This window comes from Urocitellus parryii, chromosome 11, assembly GCF_045843805.1.
Source record: "Urocitellus parryii isolate mUroPar1 chromosome 11, mUroPar1.hap1, whole genome shotgun sequence".
Lineage (NCBI taxonomy): Eukaryota > Metazoa > Chordata > Mammalia > Rodentia > Sciuridae > Urocitellus > Urocitellus parryii.
The window spans coordinates 27,703,143-27,720,215 of NC_135541.1; the positions used below are offsets into that span (position 1 = coordinate 27,703,143).

Here is a 17,073-nt window from a genome sequence, read left to right on the forward strand (position 1 = left end):
TTTGCCTGATTTTTTTAATGTGTTCAGAGAGGTCAGCTATAACCTAGTCGGTCAATATTCGAATTATCACAATTTCTAAATTAATGTACTTTAAGTGTATTTGGCTGTAACCTAAACTCAGTAGTAAAATTCAGTTTGTTCTCCCAGCTTGTCTTTTATCGTCTCTCTCTGTGGCTTTAGCTCCATGGAAACTTAAGGTTGCCGCCTCACCAGCTCTAGCTTCCCTCCCCATTTCATCCAACTCAACAAAGGTATGACCAAATCCAGGAAAGCTGCTATGTGTGGCTCAGCTTCTGTCCTTTCTGTCCCTGCTCCCCCAACACCAGGGACAGAACAGGGACCTGCTTATCTCTCCTTAACAGGCAGATCGCCATGCAGCGCCTTGGCAAGGAAAACCACAGTTCAGTGTCCGAGTTCCTTCTCCTGGGCTTCTCCAGTGAGTCACAGGTCAGAACGGCCCTGTTCATCTTCTTCCTGCTCCTCTACCTCATCACCCTCCTGGGCAATGGACTCATCGTTACCCTGATCTACCTAGACGCACGCCTCCACACACCCATGTACTTCTTTCTCAGTATCCTCTCTCTGGTGGACATGAGCTACGTCACCACCACTGTGCCCCAGATGTTAGTTAATATGGTACGTCCAAGGAGGCCCATATCCTGGGGTGCTTGTGTGGCCCAGATGTTCATCTTCTTGGTCCTGGGCATTGCTGAGTGTGTCCTCTATGCCATTATGGCCTATGACAGGTATGTCGCCATTTGCTTCCCCCTTCACTATTCCCTCCTCATGAGCCGTCTCGTCTGTATCAAGATGGTGACAGTCTGTTGGTCCATTAGTGTCACTGGAGCTCTCATCTACACGGTCTTCACCATGCGCCTGCCCTACTGTGGCCCCTACGAGATCAACCACTTCTTCTGTGAGGTCCCTGCTGTCCTGAAGTTGGCCTGTGCAGACACATCCCTCAATGACAGGTTGGACTTCATCTTGGGTTTCATCCTACTTTTGGTACCTCTCTCCCTCATCCTGGCATCCTATGTCCGTATCTTCGCCTCCATCTTAAGAATCCGCTCAACCCAGGGAAGGCTCAAGTGCTTCTCCACGTGCGCTTCCCACATCACTGTGGTCACCATGTTCTATGGGCCAGCCATGATCATGTACATGAGGCCCGGCTCCTGGTATGACCCAGAGAGGGACAAGAAGCTGGCCCTATTCTACAATGTCATCTCTGCCTTCTTCAACCCCATCATCTACAGCCTCAGGAACAAGGATGTAAAGGGGGCCTTTCTGAAAGTACTTGGAGATAGAGGGACAGCTCATTGACCCGGGATATTCCAGAGTCATCCCTAGTCACTGGCAGATTGGATGGAATTCATGTGGTATATTAAAAACTCATCCATGGGCTGGGGATGTGGCTCAAGCTGTAGCGCGCTCGCCTGGCATGCGTGCGACCCGGGTTCGATCCTCAGCACCACATACCAACAAAGATGTTGTGTCCGCCGAGAACTAAAAAAAATAAATATTAAAAATTATCTCTCTCTCTCTCTCTCTCTCTCTCTCTCTCTCTCTCTCTGTCCTCTCTCACTCTCTCTTTAAAAAAAATGCAAAAAAAACCAACTCATCCATTCTAACCAACCTGTCTTCTCAGAGCTGTGAGCAACTAGGAGAAGGTGTGGCCACTCCTAAATGGAAGGTCCCTCCCATTGTTGGAAAGCGTACAGCTGCCACCATCAAAGACTCAGCTAAGTATTGAAGGCAAATAATCTATTTATAAATACTGTATCCTTAAAGTTCATGGCCATTACTTTATTGTTCTCTCCTTACCTCTGGAAGTTTATGTCATCTCAACATGATCACAGCCAAATGTTCAACATGCACACAAACTTTTCTTTGTTATAAAGGAATTGGGGGGGCTGGAGATGTGGCTCAGCGGTAGTGCGCTCGCCTGGCATGCGTGCGGCCCGGGTTCGATCCTCAGCACCACATACCAACAAAGATGTTGTGTCCGCTGAGAACTAAAAAATAAATGTTAAAAAATTCTCTCTCTCTCTCTCTCTCTCTCTCTCTCTCTCTCTCTCTCTCACTCTCTCTTTAAAAAAAATAAAATAAAATAAAGGAATTGGGGATGAAAAGGACATAAAGAGTAAGCAAGACTATGTGGAAACACAGTCTTGTGTTACTGTTTGATAAGCAACTTATACACAATATTTAACATTGCTTTTTGCTCTAGATGCCATAAAATATGGACTAGAATCATTTTAGTCATACCCATGTAAAAATATAGCTAATAATTGGTGTAATCTGGGCTCAGCTTATGAAAATGACTCTTACCTGGTCAATTTAAAATTTATGTTTTAAATCCCACTTTTATTTAAGAAAAAACATATATATATAATATATATGTATTTCTAATGGAAAAATAAATATGTATCATGCATATCTATATCTACATACATATACAGAGAATGAGAAAGATAATGGAAAATAATATAACAAAGACTCTATTTTCTCCAACCAAAAGTAAACACTTGATAATGTTTTGTCATGTTTTGTCCAAGCCTTCCTTCTTTCTTCTTTTTTAAAGGATTAGATAATAATAATAAAGTTAAATTACCCTTTGACTATTTCTGACTCCGAAGTCAACTCCTATATTTAAACTGAAGTGTATTCAATCTATTTTTAAGCTGTTCTTGTATGTGTTTAAATTTCTTAAATGGTAATTTGATATCAGTATGACTCTTAAAAGTACTAAATATCATGTTTGTGATATCTACTCATTTGATGATGATAGGTCTAGTTCATTCCCTTTAATAAGCATATGAATACACCACATCTCATTTATCTAATTCCCTTTCATTCAATATTCATTTATTTCCACTTTTTCACTACTTAAATAATTCTGCAAAAAAAGTCTTTGGGAGGACTGAGGATGTGGCTCAAGTGGTAGCGCACTAGCCTGGCATGCGTGCAGCCGGGGTTCGATCCTCAGCACCACATACAAACAAAGATGTTGTGTCCATCAATAACTAAAAAATAAATATTAAAATTCTCTCTCTCTCTCTCTCTCTCTCTCTCTCTCTCTCTCTCTCTCTCTCTATTTAAAAAAAAGTCTTTGGGAACCCATCCATATATAAATATTTTTCTAAGATTTATGCGTAGAGTAAATTTTGTAGATTGTAGAAACAAAGAAATCTCAAATTTACAAGATAGTTTTAAGTTATTCTTCCAAGTAGTTATGCCAGTCTACACCTCTCATCTTCACTGACACTTGAAATTGTTTGAATGAACATTCTAATGTTTCTACCCTTCTTATGGGTGAAAAGTGGTCACATTGCTCTTTGTCTCATTTACTCCCTGGTTGCCAGTTAGGTTAACATCTTCCATAAGATTGTCAGTAGTATTGCATAGTGTGATAGACTCAAGAATCAGACTTCAGGGTCAAATTCCATATCTATCCTTTAGTAACTCAGTGGTGATGGGCAAGTTACCCAACCTCTCTGGATCTCAATTTCCTCATCTGTAAGTGGGAAGAAAATAGTACATACCTTAGAAGGTGGTCAGAAGAATTAAATGAGATAATACACGCAAAGCACTTATAGTGAATAACATGCTATAAATTTTGTCTTTTATTGATTTGTAGTTTGTTATGCATTTGTACATAGATTTTTTTGTCTATTACATGCATTGAAACTATTGTCTATGAACTTATTACTTGTTTTCTTTATTACAAAAGAAGTACATGTTTATTCTTAAAATTTTATGAAACATACAAAAAAGAAGAAAATCATCCTTTATCTTAAGCCTGGAGGCAACCATTGTTAACATTCCAGTGTCCATGTTTTGGGGTTTCAATTGTTAAATTTTTTTCTATCAATATTTTTAGAGAAATATACATAAAATTATTAAATAATTTATCTTTTTCCCCAAACTTTGAATTATTCACTGCATATTCTATAACTTATCACAATTATTCAACAAGAGGTTTCTGGACATTTATCTATGTTGATTTATTTTTGCTGCTGAAGAGTATTCTTTTCACTTTCTTTTGATGACTAGAATAGAATAAAATACAAATAACTTTTGATGAATATGATTCTTCATTTAATACAGATGAATGTACGCATCTTTTCCTTTATGGTTACGAAGTGAACATATGTCAAAGATTTCACTGAGCTCATCACCATGAAGGAACCAGTACAATGTCAGCACTGGATCAAAACAGAACTTGATTTACAGAGATTTATATTGCTCAACTGAACAAATTCTATTTGCATTATTATGAGCAGGGCTCATCTGCAGCACTGTGGACAGGGTTCATTTGCATTGCTTTCAGTTTTCTGAAATTTAACAGAAAAACTGCAGAGCTATAAAATACCCTCATCCATAGGAAGTCAAAGGGACCCAGGCCTGTAAAGACAGACAGTGCTCCAAGGATATCTAGACAACATCCAGACTGTACTGAGAAACCACCAAGTAATCCTTTTCCAAGTCTTAAGTGCTTTTATTCCTGAAAATATCCCACTTTTATTATCCTTAGATAATCTTCAAAGATTATTCTGGATGACAAAAACATGCTGGTCACATTGTTTGGCCTCATTTTTTAAATTGGCATGGTGAGAATGTTAACCATAGAGGCTTCTTTGCTTTGCTTTGCTTTGCTTTGCTTAATCTAGAGACAGGCAGTATTGAGCCATTTCTAAGGTCATGGAATTAACTTCTGTCTGGAAGTTTCAATAAGGAATCTCAGATTGGACTTTTAGGGCTGGACTGTAGCTCGGTCTCAGAGCACCATCCTAGCCCCTGAATTTGATCTCCAGCAAATTGATCAAATTTGACTTTCAAAATCCACTATTATTTGCCACAAGGGGGTTGGAAAAACCAAGAAATTATCATATTTTACTGGCAGTACCTATAAATTTGGATGAACTCCTCTTTAATCAAGGTCTCTAACTTTGCTAAGGTCTCCTGGTCAGGAAGTGATAGAGCAGGACAGGATTCTGAAAGGCAGGTATCAGGCTGGCTTTGCTAGGAAACCCTTACAGAGATTCGTCCAGTACTTCACTCTGCCCAATCCTAAGATACTCATTTTAAAATACGACCTTGGTTAATAATCAATAGAATCAAGTATAACTTGGCTAAAAAGAAAACAGAATCTATTGATTGCATGCTAATATCAATGCTGCTATAAAAAGTAAGGACACATAATTTGAGTTTCTGAATTCAGAATCAGATAAGAATAAATAAGAATCAGATACATGTTAAAAAAACGTTTCATTTTAATTTACCAAAACAAGATCTACTTGGCTGATATTAGAGACAGTTTAAGAGGAGGAAGGGATTTTTTCATATATCCATAACAAGTAAACATTAAACACTACACTAACAGTGATCAAACAAATAACCTCATCGCTGCATCCAATTCCTCGTAATTAGCTCTTGCTCTGACTCTAGTCTGAAAAGCATCTGGGAATCCTGACTCAGTCCACTTAGTACATTTGGAAATTTGCCTAAGTGATTTCAGCTTGGAAACCTGGAACAAAATGCCTTTTCCTTGAAATGGCAAATGTTCAGAGAAACTGGGAGGAGGCACGAAGCAGGCTCATAGTTGTGTTCTGTGTCTTGGTCTGGTGGTGATTACATGAGTATGCTGCTCTCTCTGAAAAGTTTTCCAAGGAAACTTGATTATGGATTTGCTCTTTCTTCACTTTGTCCTTTGCATATTTGGAGGCCAGTAAAATTCATACAAATAAATTATATGTAAGTAGAACTTTTTATCATGAAATTCCTGTCATTATCTCCAACAATGCTTTTCTCTTTTAAAATCCATTTCATCAGTTACCAACATAATTAAATCTTTTTTTCTACCAGATTTACTCCCAACTTCCTGGATGGTCATGTTTTAGATTTATTTTTAAATTGGATTTTAACTTTATAAGCCAGTCCAATAATCTGGTCAATGCAATCACTTGTATATTTGAAATTATAATTCCAAATGTTTGAATATCATTTCTTGCCTTCATTAGGATTGGTTAAAAAATTTACCCTTTGATTCCTCCCCTCACTTTAGAAGTCAAACAACTTATTGCTATTCTTTCAGAATAGAAAAGCACACATATCATACTTTTAAAGTCTAAAACTCTCATTGTAATTGATATTGATAATGATATTATCCTCTAAGAGAAGAACCTTAGGATTTTTAATTAGAGGATTATAATTATACATAGAATTTTGGTTCCTTTTGACATAGACAGACATACGAGGAATTTGATTTCAATTCCCACTTCCCCTCCCTTTTTCTCCCTCCTCTACTGATCTTCCTTTCACTCTGTTAATTATTTATTTTTGACTGGTACTTGCTACATGTATATAAAAGTGAAATTCCCTTTGGTACATTTATATATAAGCTGAGGAGTGGGATAGCTGGGTCCAATGGTGGTTCCATTCCCAGTTTTCCAAGGAATCTCCATACTGCTTTCCATATTGGCTGCACCAATTTACAGTCCCACCAGCAATGTGTGAGTGTGCCTTTTTCCCCACATCCTCACCAGCATTTATCATTGTTTGTATTCATTTATTGTTGTTAGTATTCAGCTGCCATTCTGACTGGAGTGGAATTTATTTGCATTTCTCTAATTGCTAGAGATGATGAACCTTTTTTCATATATTTGTTGATTGATTGTATATCCTCTTCTGAGAAGAGTCTGTTCAGGTCCTTGGCCCATTTATTGATTGGGTTATTTGTTGTGTGTGTGTGTGTGTGTTTTAGCTTTTTGAATTCTTTATATACCCTAGAGATTAGTGCTGTATCTGATGTGCAAGTGGTAAAAATTTGCTCCCAAGCTATAGGCTCTCTGTTCACCTCACAGATTGTTTCTTTTGCTGAGAAGAAGCTTTTTAGTTTGAATCCACCCTATTTATTAAATCTTGATTTTTAAATCTTGCACTATAGGAGTCTTATTAAGGAAGTAGGGGCCTAATCCGATATGATGGAGATTTGGGCTTACTTTTTCTTCTATTAGGTGCAGGGTCTCTGGTTTAATTCCTAGGTCTTTGATCTACTTTGAGTTGAGTTTTGTGGATGGTGAGAGATAGGGGTTTAATTTCATTTTGTTGCATATGGATTTCCAGTTTTTCCAGTGCCATTTGTTGAAGAGGCTATCTTTTCTCCAATGTATGTTTTTGGCATCTTTGTCTAATATAAGATAACTGTAATTATGTGGGTTAGTCTTTGTGTCCTCTATTCTGTACCATTGGTCTACCAGTCTATTTTGGTGCCAATATCATGCTGTTTTTGTTACTATTGTTCTGAAGTACAGTTTAAGGTCTAGTATCATGATGCCACCTGCTTCACTCTTCCTGCTAAGACTGCTTTAGCTATTCTGGTGTCTCTTATTTTTCCAGATGAATTTCATGACTGCTTTTTCTATTTCTATGAGGAATGCCACTGGGATTTTGGTTGGAATTGTATTAAATCTGTATAATGGTTTTGTTTTGCATTTCTCTAATTGCTAGAAATGTTGAACATTTTTTTCATATGATTGATTGTATATCCTCTTCTGAGAAGTATGGTAGTTTGGTCATTTTGACAATAACAAGAACAAGGTAGATCTTTCCATCTTCTAAGGTCTTCTTTAATTTCTTTCTTTAGCATTTTGTAGTTTTTGTTGTAGAGGTCTTTCACCTCTTTTGTTAGGTTGATTCCCAAGTATATTATTTTTTTGAGGCTATTTTAAATGGGGTAGTTTTCCTCGTTTCCCTTTCAGAGGATTTAACACTGATATATAGAAATGCATTTGATTTGTGGGTGTTGATTTTGTATCCTGCTACTTTGCTTAATTCGTTTACTAATTCTAGAAGTTTTCTGGGGGAACTTTTTGGGTCTTCTGGGTATCAAACCATAGTCGACAAATAGTGCTAATTTGAGTTCTTCTTTTCCTCTCTGTATCCTTTAATTTCTTTCATCTGTCTAATTGCTCTGGCCAGTTTTTCAAGAACTATATTAAATAGAAGTGGTCAAAGAAGGTATCCCTATCTTGTTCCAGTTTTTAGAGAAAATATTTTCAAATTTTCTTCATTTAGAATGATATTGGCCTGGGGCTTAGCATAGATATCTTTTACAATGTTGAGATATGTTCCTATTATCCCTAGTTTCTAGTGTTTTGAGCATAACGGGGTACTGTACTTTGTTGAATGTTTTTTCTGCATTGATTGAGATGATCATATCATTCTTATCTTTAATTGATGTGATGAATTACATTTATTGATTTCCTTATGTTGAACCAACCTTGTATCCCTGGGATGAACCCCACTTGATCATGGTGCACTATCGTTTGATATGTTTTTGTATTTAATTTTTCAGAATTTTATTGAAAATTTTTGCATCTATGTTAATTGGAGATATTGGTCTTAAGTTTTCTTTTTTTGATGTGTCTTTGCCTGGTTTTGGAATCAGGGTGATATTAGCCTCATAGAATGAGTTTGGAAGTTCTCCCTCTTTTTCTATTTCCTGAAATAAATTGAAGAGTATTGGTATTAGTTCTTATTTAAAGGTCTTGTAGAACTCGGGTATTCATCTGGTCCTGGGCTTTTCTTGGTTGATAGACTTCTGATGGCATCTTCTATTTTGTCATTGGAAATTGATCTGTTTAAGTTGTGTATATCATCCTGATTCAATTTGGGCAAATCATATGACTCTAGAAATCTGTCAATGCCTTCAATATTTTCTATTTTTTTGGAGTACAAGTTTTCAAAATAATTTCTAATTATCTTCTGTACTTCTGTAGTGTCTGTTGTGATATTTCCTTTTTCATCATGTATGTTAGTATTTTGAGTTTTCTCTCTCCTTCTCCTTATTAGCATGGCTAAGGGTTTGTAAATTTTATTTATTTTTTCAAAGAGCCAACTTTTTCCTTTGTCAATTTTTTCAATTGTTTCTTTTGTTTCCATTTCATTGATATCAGCTCTGATTTTAATTATTTCCTGTCTTCTACTGCTTTGGGGGTTGTTTTATTCTTTTTTTTCTAGGGCTTTGAGATGTAATGTTAAGTCATTTATTTGTTGACTTTTTCTTCTTTTAAGAAATAAACTCCATGCAATGAACTTTCCTCTTAGCACTGCCTTCATAGTGTCCCAGAGATTTCAATATGTTGCATCTGTGTTCTCATTCACCTCTAATTTTTTAAATCTACTCCTTGCTGTCTTTTGCAATCATTGTTCATTCAGTAGCCTATTAGTTAGTCTCCAGGTATTGGAATAGCTTTTATTTTTTATTTTATCATTGATTTCTAATTTCATTCCATTATGATTTGACAGAATGCAGAGTAGTATCTCTACTTTTTTATATTTGCTAAGAGTTGCTTTGTGGCATAATATATGGTCTATTTTAGAGAAGGATCCATGTGCTGCTGAGAAGAAAGTGTTTTCTCTCATTGAAGGATGAAGTATTCTATATAAGTCAGTTAAGTCTAATTTATTGATTGTATTATTGAGTTCTATAGTTTCTTTGTTCAGCTTTTATTTGGATGATCTATCCAGTGGTGAAAGAGGTGTGTTAAAGTCACCCGGAATTTTTATGTTGTGGTCTATTTGACTCTTGAACTTGAGAAGAGTTTGTTTGGTGAACATAGATGCTCCATTGTTTGGGGCATATAAATTTATTATTGTTATGTCTTGTTGATGAATGTTTCCCTTAAGCAGTATGAAATGTCCTTCTTTATCCCTTTTGATTAACTTTGGCTTGAAGTCTACTTTATTTGATATGAGGATGGAAACTCTTGCTTTCTTCTGCAGTCCAAGTGAGTGGTATGATTTTTCCCAACCTTTCACCTTCAGTCTGTATAGTTCTTTTCCTATGAGATGAGTCTCCTGGTGGCAGCATATTGTTGGGTCTTTTTTTTTTAAATCCAATCTGCCAGCCTATGTCTTTTGATTGGTGAGTTTAGGTCATTAACATTGAGGGTTACTATTGAGACATGATTTGTATTCCCAGCCATTTTTGTTTGTTTTGGTATTTAACTTGACTTGGTTAAGTTAAGCCTTTCCTTTAGTGTAATACTTCCCTCTGCCTATTTTCATTGTTGATCAACTGGAAGCACACAGCCTCTTGGAGATGGGTGTGGCTTGCCAGGATGCCAATCAACCTGTTAACTGCAAGACTCCTGCCACAAGGAGAAGCAAGACTCCTCCTGCTGAAACCTTATCCTTGCCTTTGATGAACTCCCCTTAAATAAAGAACTGAAGCCAATTTTTAGTTGTTCAATTCCAGCTTCTATCAGGACTGGAAGACCTATCAGATGCTCCACTTCCTCTTTATCTAATTTCTGGCTCTGCCTCTTATTTTTTGCTAATTATTTCAGACTTTATATTTCTCAGGCAGCTCACACCTTCTGAGCAGAAATCTATCCTGGGAGAGTGCTGGTCACCCTGCAATTCTGCTGGTGACAAATTTTTATAATTTTTGGTTACTTTGTAAATGTCTTTATTCCAACTTCATTCTTTAATGATATTTCACTGAGTACAAAATTCCTTGTCAGTAGTTTTCTTTCAGCATATTTCCATTGTTGCTGTTGAAAAGAACGTTGACTGTCATCTGTTCTTTAAATTCTTTTTTCCCTTTGCTTTGGCTAATTTAGTCTTTCATGATAATATTCTGAAGTTTCTCTACGCAGTGTGATGGTTTAAAACAACAAACATTTATTATCTCACAGTCCTATGAGTCAGGATCCCTGGCACAACTGAGTTCGATCCTCTGGCTCAAGGTCTATCCCAAGGCTGCAGTCAAAGCATCATCTCAAGATGAAATATGCTGCTGTCCTGTTCTGCCCCATCCCGGATGTGAATCATACTTTGTCCAGTGTATCCACACTGAATATGCTACCCACCTGTTGGTATGTATAGGGTTCAGCACTATCTGCCATGTCAGGCATCCACTGGTGGCCTTGTAACATATCTCCTGTGGATTAGAAGGGACTAATATATCTGGGTGAAACCACAATATTTGATGAGATTTCTTAAAGGAAGTACACATTCATTTTCCTCTAATATTCATGATCTCATTCTCACAACAACACTGATAGGTTAAATTACCTTTATTTTATAAATGAGGCAGGTATGGAGAGCTAAAAATGACTTGTCCCACAGCCTGCAGTGGACTTACAAAAAAAGATTTAAATGTGTATGACTCCAAAGCTTGTGTTCATTCCTCTGTACTATGTGCTTCACAAACAACCTGTTCTTACATCCTTTGATCCCTCTTTATCCTCTCTGAGAGTTTGATATTTTCCAGAACAGCTAGCAAAGTTTGTGGCTCATCAATTTTCAGTTTTCTCCTCTATAAAACAAGGATAGCAACTCCTGTTTAGGATTGTGAGTGTTTATTGAGAAAACACATTTCAAGGACACACTATAGATATTGAATTGCTGTTGTTTCCACCTTGTCTTATGGACAGGAACAATATATTTCTCCTTGGTTTTCCATAAAAGTACTGATTTGAGTAACTTTATTCATTCAAATGAAGAATAAAATCTTTTGTTACTTACACAAAGTGTTCCCTAATTTTGTTTTTTTCCACACTCTGCCTTTGTCCAGAAAGGAGTTGGGGCAGCTGTTTTTCTATAGTACTAAATTAATTGATCAGAAAAAAAAACAATCCTTTGTCAAACCATTTATCTGTGTCTTCAGCTAGGAAATTATTCTTGCCACCTTTACAGGACTTAGAAGGGTGCAGCCCTTGGGGAGTAAGTTGCAAGGTCAGGAATGAGCTATGGACCCAAGCCAACAGCCAGTGCCCCATGGAGGGCCTGCTCAGCTCCAAGGACTAGAGATCTAACTGGGAGTCCCTGAGCTGTCCAAACCTGAAATTCCAAACCTGGTCTCTTTGGGTTCTGTCTTCCCTAGGACACCATGCCCCATCTATAATGTCTCTCTTGCTCTGTTCACATCATATTTCTTTTTGTCCTTCAGATGCACCATTTCTTCATTGATTCACTCCATCCTATTGACCAATGCCCTCTCTATGTCAAGCCCTGTGCAACACTGAGGTAAAGACACAATCACTGTTCTTATGTGGTCTGAAGGAGGACTTCATGGCCATTTTACTTCCTTCCTCTGTTTTTTTTCCTACATACTGTGTTCCCTGTACCTTCTCTGTCCTCTTCATCTATCGAATTCCTATTCATCTTTCAAGACTCAATTTAAATACTGCCTCTTCTATGAATTCTTTCCATATTGCTAAGAGAAAAAGAATCAATGGGATCATTCTCTTTGACACTAAAGAAACTTGTGTATGTCCTTCCCCAGACCTTTAGTACACACGTATCTGTTGAGAGCCACAACCAAAGCGGCCCCAGCAAACTTCCAGCTGATTGGCTCACTGTGGCCCCAGCAAACTTCCAGCTGATTGGCTCCTCTGCAGTGATGTTCATTGGGCTGTTTCCCTGCCCTTTCAGACCACGGAGCTGCTCATTGGGGGACTCTTTTGGCTCCGCCCACACAACCCAGCCAATCGGCCTCAAGAGCGGGAGGAGTGGGGGTTGAGTGGCTCGCTGGAAGCCAGTGGTGGCAGTTGGGCTCTGAGGGAATTCCTGAAGAGCTCGTGTGGTGCAATGGGTGTTCTAAAAATAAAGTTCATTTCTGCTTGACAAGTGGCTAGTGAATTGTGCCCAGCCAGACTGCGGCATGTATCCAACTCCATCTCCCTAACCAGAACTAAAACCATCATGGACAGACCAGATCTTATTCATCCTTGGTCTTCAGTGGTCAGTAATGTCTGACACACCACTGGCATCTATGGGAATCTGTGGACAGCTGGTCAGTGAAACCATAGCACATAGAGAAACATAATAAGCAATCCTGGAGGGCTCTCATGAAAGCAGAGTTCTCATTATATGAAATGTCAGAAAGGAACTGTGCAGGGCATGAGAGCAGATGACCTCATAGAAGTCCATTGAAGTTTGCAAAGGAAGGTTCAACAGCTGAGGGAGCACTGGAGCTGGGCTAGGAGGCATGGGGTGGGGGGTCCAGGAAGTACCCTAGGGCAGCCTAGGCTGAGGGAGCAGCATGAGGCGGGGCAGCTACAGGGGGGTCCTGGCTGTGCAGAGTGCACGTGTGAGTTAAACAACAGCCGAGGAGTTGGCGTCTGCACAGCTGGACAGGAGTCCACTCAGAAAGGGCTCGGGTTGCCAGATAAGAGCTAAGATGGAATTCCACAGATGGAAACCCTTAAAGGTTCCTGAGAAGGACAGGAGCAAAGTCAGGAGGCAGATCAGAAAGACAGATGTAGCAGCCATGTGGACACTCATGGTCTAAAGAGCCTGGTTGCTGAATTTAGGCCCTGTTTCTTGAGAAGGGAAATGGAGCATAGACCTACAGTCCCTGAGTGATTGGGATTGAGCAGCCGGGACGGATTAGGAAAATGCTGGGAAAGAAACAGCCCTCTAGAGGTGTTAGGAGACCCCTGGAGTGGGAACTTCCCATGTGGCAGGCAAAGGCCTCCCTGAGGGTCTCTGAGAAAGCATGTGGACACCACCAATTCCTGAGATCCTCTCCCTTGGAGGACGGGCCACCATGGCCTGATCAGTACTGTAGTGGGTTCCAATGCTGGATCAAAAGAGAGGGAATAGAAGAAGGAATCCATCTCTGAGAAGAGTGTCCAGCCATCATTGTGGCCACAGAGGTGACCAAGTGAGTAGGAGAGGGAAAACAAGACCAGTGAGGTCACAGCTCCCATCCCTGGCTTCCTACCTCCCTACCACCCAGGAGAAGGCAAACCAGCCTGAGGTTCCTCCTGTCCCACAGCCAACGCTCCTTGGCTGAGCTCAAACCAGCAGCTCCCCAGAGCCTGTATATGGCCTCAGACACCTTCTCAAGCATCAGTCTGGCTCCTTGAGTGACATACTGAACGATGTTCCAATATCACTTCTGTCTGGGGGAACCAGTGAATTTCTCACACTCAGAAAAAAAAATGGAACCTGAAGTTTCTTTTTCTCTCCAGGCAGACCTGGGCTTCTCCCTCCCCTTTGGCCAAAGACATCAAAAGTGGAGGCCCTGAGATCCTCCCAGCTGCCTCACTCTGAGAATTTTAAGATGTCTGTTTTTTCTGCTGTCTGTCTTGAGTCTTCTGTGCCACCATCTTGGCTCCTTCTCTCTTCCTATTTTCTCCACATGGAAGAGAAAGGTTTGTCACCAGGTGGCCTGAAATTCCAGAACACCCGCTCAAGGGGCTGAGACCCCAGAGCCCACTGGATAGCTTAAGACTTGCAGGGGCACCATACTTTATGAGATACATATTAAAATTTAACCATGTTCCACATTAAATACAATTAATATATCACTTTCTATATAACTAGGTGAGAGTTCAATAACATATAGAGTTGACTAACTGATGAGAGGTTATATTTAATAGTCATTTAAACATTTACTAATATTTATTTTGCATGATCCCTATTTGGAGGTGATAATTTTACTTCAAGTCTCTAATGTGTCTGTAGACCAAGAAAGGTCTAGGGCCTAGACACTTTGCCTATAGTACCTCGTGGATGAAATCACCCCAGGGACATCACCTGGCAAGGAGAAAGGACAATTTCATGGCCTTCATCACCCTGGACCTCCCAGAGACCTAATTTTTTCCCCTTAGGGAAGGAGTCACTGAGAAAAGACATGCCCTGGGGCCCTGTGTGAGCCCAGCTCATAACCCTCAGCATCTGAACCCTGCTCCAGCCTCCTCTCTCCTCCCCTATGCAGCGAGGGCTCCAGAAGAGGGTATAGACTGAACATCCTTGGGCGGCAAAGCCCCACAGGAGCCCAGTGCTTCCTCCCTGAGCCAGTGGTGGCTGCAGGAACTGTCCTGGCTGGAGCCCTGGGGCCAGGTCTTCTCAGGAGTGGGCCCCTGAGTTGGAGAGGGCTCTGCCCACACCCCTTCCCTGCAGGATTATAAGCTCAGGACGGCAGTGTCTCCAGTCCTGCAGGGGAGCTGTCAGCTGCCCCAGCTCTGGTCTTGCTGGCCAGGAGCTCCAGGTAAGAATCTGGGCTGATGTGCAGTTCCTGTCGGCCAGCCATCTGTCTCTCTATCTCTGTCCCTTCCCATGTTGATCTGAGTGCATATGTGGCTGCCTGTCTCTGCCTCCTGCTCTCTGAGTCTTATCTACTCCTCCCTTTCTCTGGGCCTACTGTTATCTCTCTGTCTGCTTCTTCCTGTCCATCTCTGTCTATCTCTCTGCCTGATTCTCTTTGCTCTCTCTGTGCATTTCTGTCCCCTCTCTTCCTCTTCCAACTCTGAAGTTCTCGCCCACACCTTGAGCTCACTCTTTCTGCCTTTCTTTGTCTCTTGACTTCTCTGTTTTGCACTCTTGGACTCTCTCTGACCTGGGATTTGCTGGTGGCCCAGCTGCCCCCCAGCCCCAACCATCCCTGATGCCTCCTCTTCCCCTCATGTCTCTGATTCCCCTGCTGTTGGGCTCTTCCTCCTTCCTCCGCTCCCTCCTCCCCTGCTTCTTCCCTTCTGCCCCCTCCCCTCAGTCTCTGCCTTGCAGCCAGCTGACCTCACACCCTGCTTGCTCAGCATCTCGGACACTCTTCCCTGTCCTCTCTCCTCTCTGTCCTCTTGTTCCCTTGCCCTTTTTGGTCCCTCTGACAGTCATCCATCAGGTCTCCATGTCTCTGTCCCTCTTCTAACACCAATGCAGGAACAAATACTGTCCCACTGTTCTCCTCCTCCTGAGCCCCGCTCTCCTCTTCCTGTCCCTTGTGCTCCATCGTCCCTTTCTCTCCCCTCCATCTGGGCCCTTCCTGCCTTTGGTGCCTTTCTCTGCCTTGCGCTCATCTGGTGTGTATCCCTCTCTTCCTTCTCACCCTCCCTCCCCATCGTTCTCTCTGCTTTTAGATTTCATCTGTTCTCTGGATGTTCTTATCTCTGAAGCTCTGTGCTGACACGGAGGGAGGTGTGTGTGTGTGTGTGTGTGTGTGTGTGTGTGTGTGTGTGTGATAGGGGAAGGGGCCAGCGGAAAGGGAAGGGGAGAGAAAACACGCATCTTTAGAAATGGATCTTATTTCACTCAACCTCCTCTTTCTAAAGATAAGGAACAATCACTGCTCAGAGTTGCGGCCAGTAAATGGCAAAGGGAGAAATTCAAACCAGCTGTTTTGAGTCTTTCATCTCCTTGTAGATGCTGCAGGAGAGGAGATCTGATAGGAGGAGATAAATAAAAAGGTCCAGTAAAAAAAAAAAAAATCAGCTTTTCTCTGATTTTCATTATATTTTGGCAAGTAACCAAGGATAGTCCCCTGACCCCAATTCCCAGCCACCCAGGGAGCTAGAGACTTGCCCTCTGCCAGGACCTTGCAACCACACAATCCACTTCTATCTTCTCATTGACAACAGATCATCATTAAACCCAGCTGTGACGGAGTCAGAACTTAAGGCTCAGAGAGGCCAAGCAGTTGGCCCCAAGGCATTCAGCAAGCCAACCAAGGAAAGTGAGAAGAAAACCCAGTTCCCATGGACTGCTCTGGATGAAGACACCAATTCATCAAAAGCCAAGGAGTCCTGGGGAACAGGGACTTGCCACCTGCATCTTCTCTGCTTCCCCTGCCCCCAGCCTGCAGGCACATGCTGCAGGTAAGAATGGGGTGTCCTCTCATCATCATAGCTCTTATTTATTAAAGATCCCCATATCTCAGAGCTGATGTGGTTTGTAGCATCAGATTCCTTGTCTCTGAGTCCCATGTCCTGGCTCACCTCTGAGAGCAGCATTTGGTGCTGTAGGGGTCTGCGATGGGGAACAACACAATTGGTACCCCCCTAATTAGGCACCCCCTTGCTGTGCAGACTCAGCCCAGTGTCTTCCCCTCTCTGGGCTTTGGTGAGAGAATTTGTACTAGCAATTATCAAATTGAGTTTCAAGGAACATTTAATTAGTAAGAGGAGTCACCGGGGATCCTGCGTTTCCAGTAGAGGTGAATGGAATGGTTTCAAAGCTTCTGTAGAACTTGGCCTTTGACCAAAAAAAAGTTCCAGGGCTTTAAAAAGTTTGAAAATGCATAACGGTGAAATTGTAAGACTTAAGTCTCTCAAAGCTACA

General features: G+C 40.8%; 1 protein-coding gene across 1 annotated transcript; it reads left to right on the forward strand.

The window, feature by feature from the left end:
* The first annotated feature begins 372 nt into the window (after nt 1-372).
* Nucleotides 373-1,320, forward strand: LOC113189101 (olfactory receptor 2A12-like). Its single transcript, XM_026397733.2, has one exon. The coding sequence runs from the start codon at nt 373-375 to the stop codon at nt 1,318-1,320; it is 948 nt and encodes a 315-aa protein (XP_026253518.1).
* The last annotated feature ends 15,753 nt before the right edge of the window (nt 1,321-17,073 follow it).

Bases quoted from the DNA above. Each gene is read 5' to 3' on its own strand.
- LOC113189101 (XM_026397733.2), top strand. From the start codon at position 373: ATGCAGCGCCTTGGCAAGGAAAACCACAGTTCAGTGTCCGAGTTCCTT.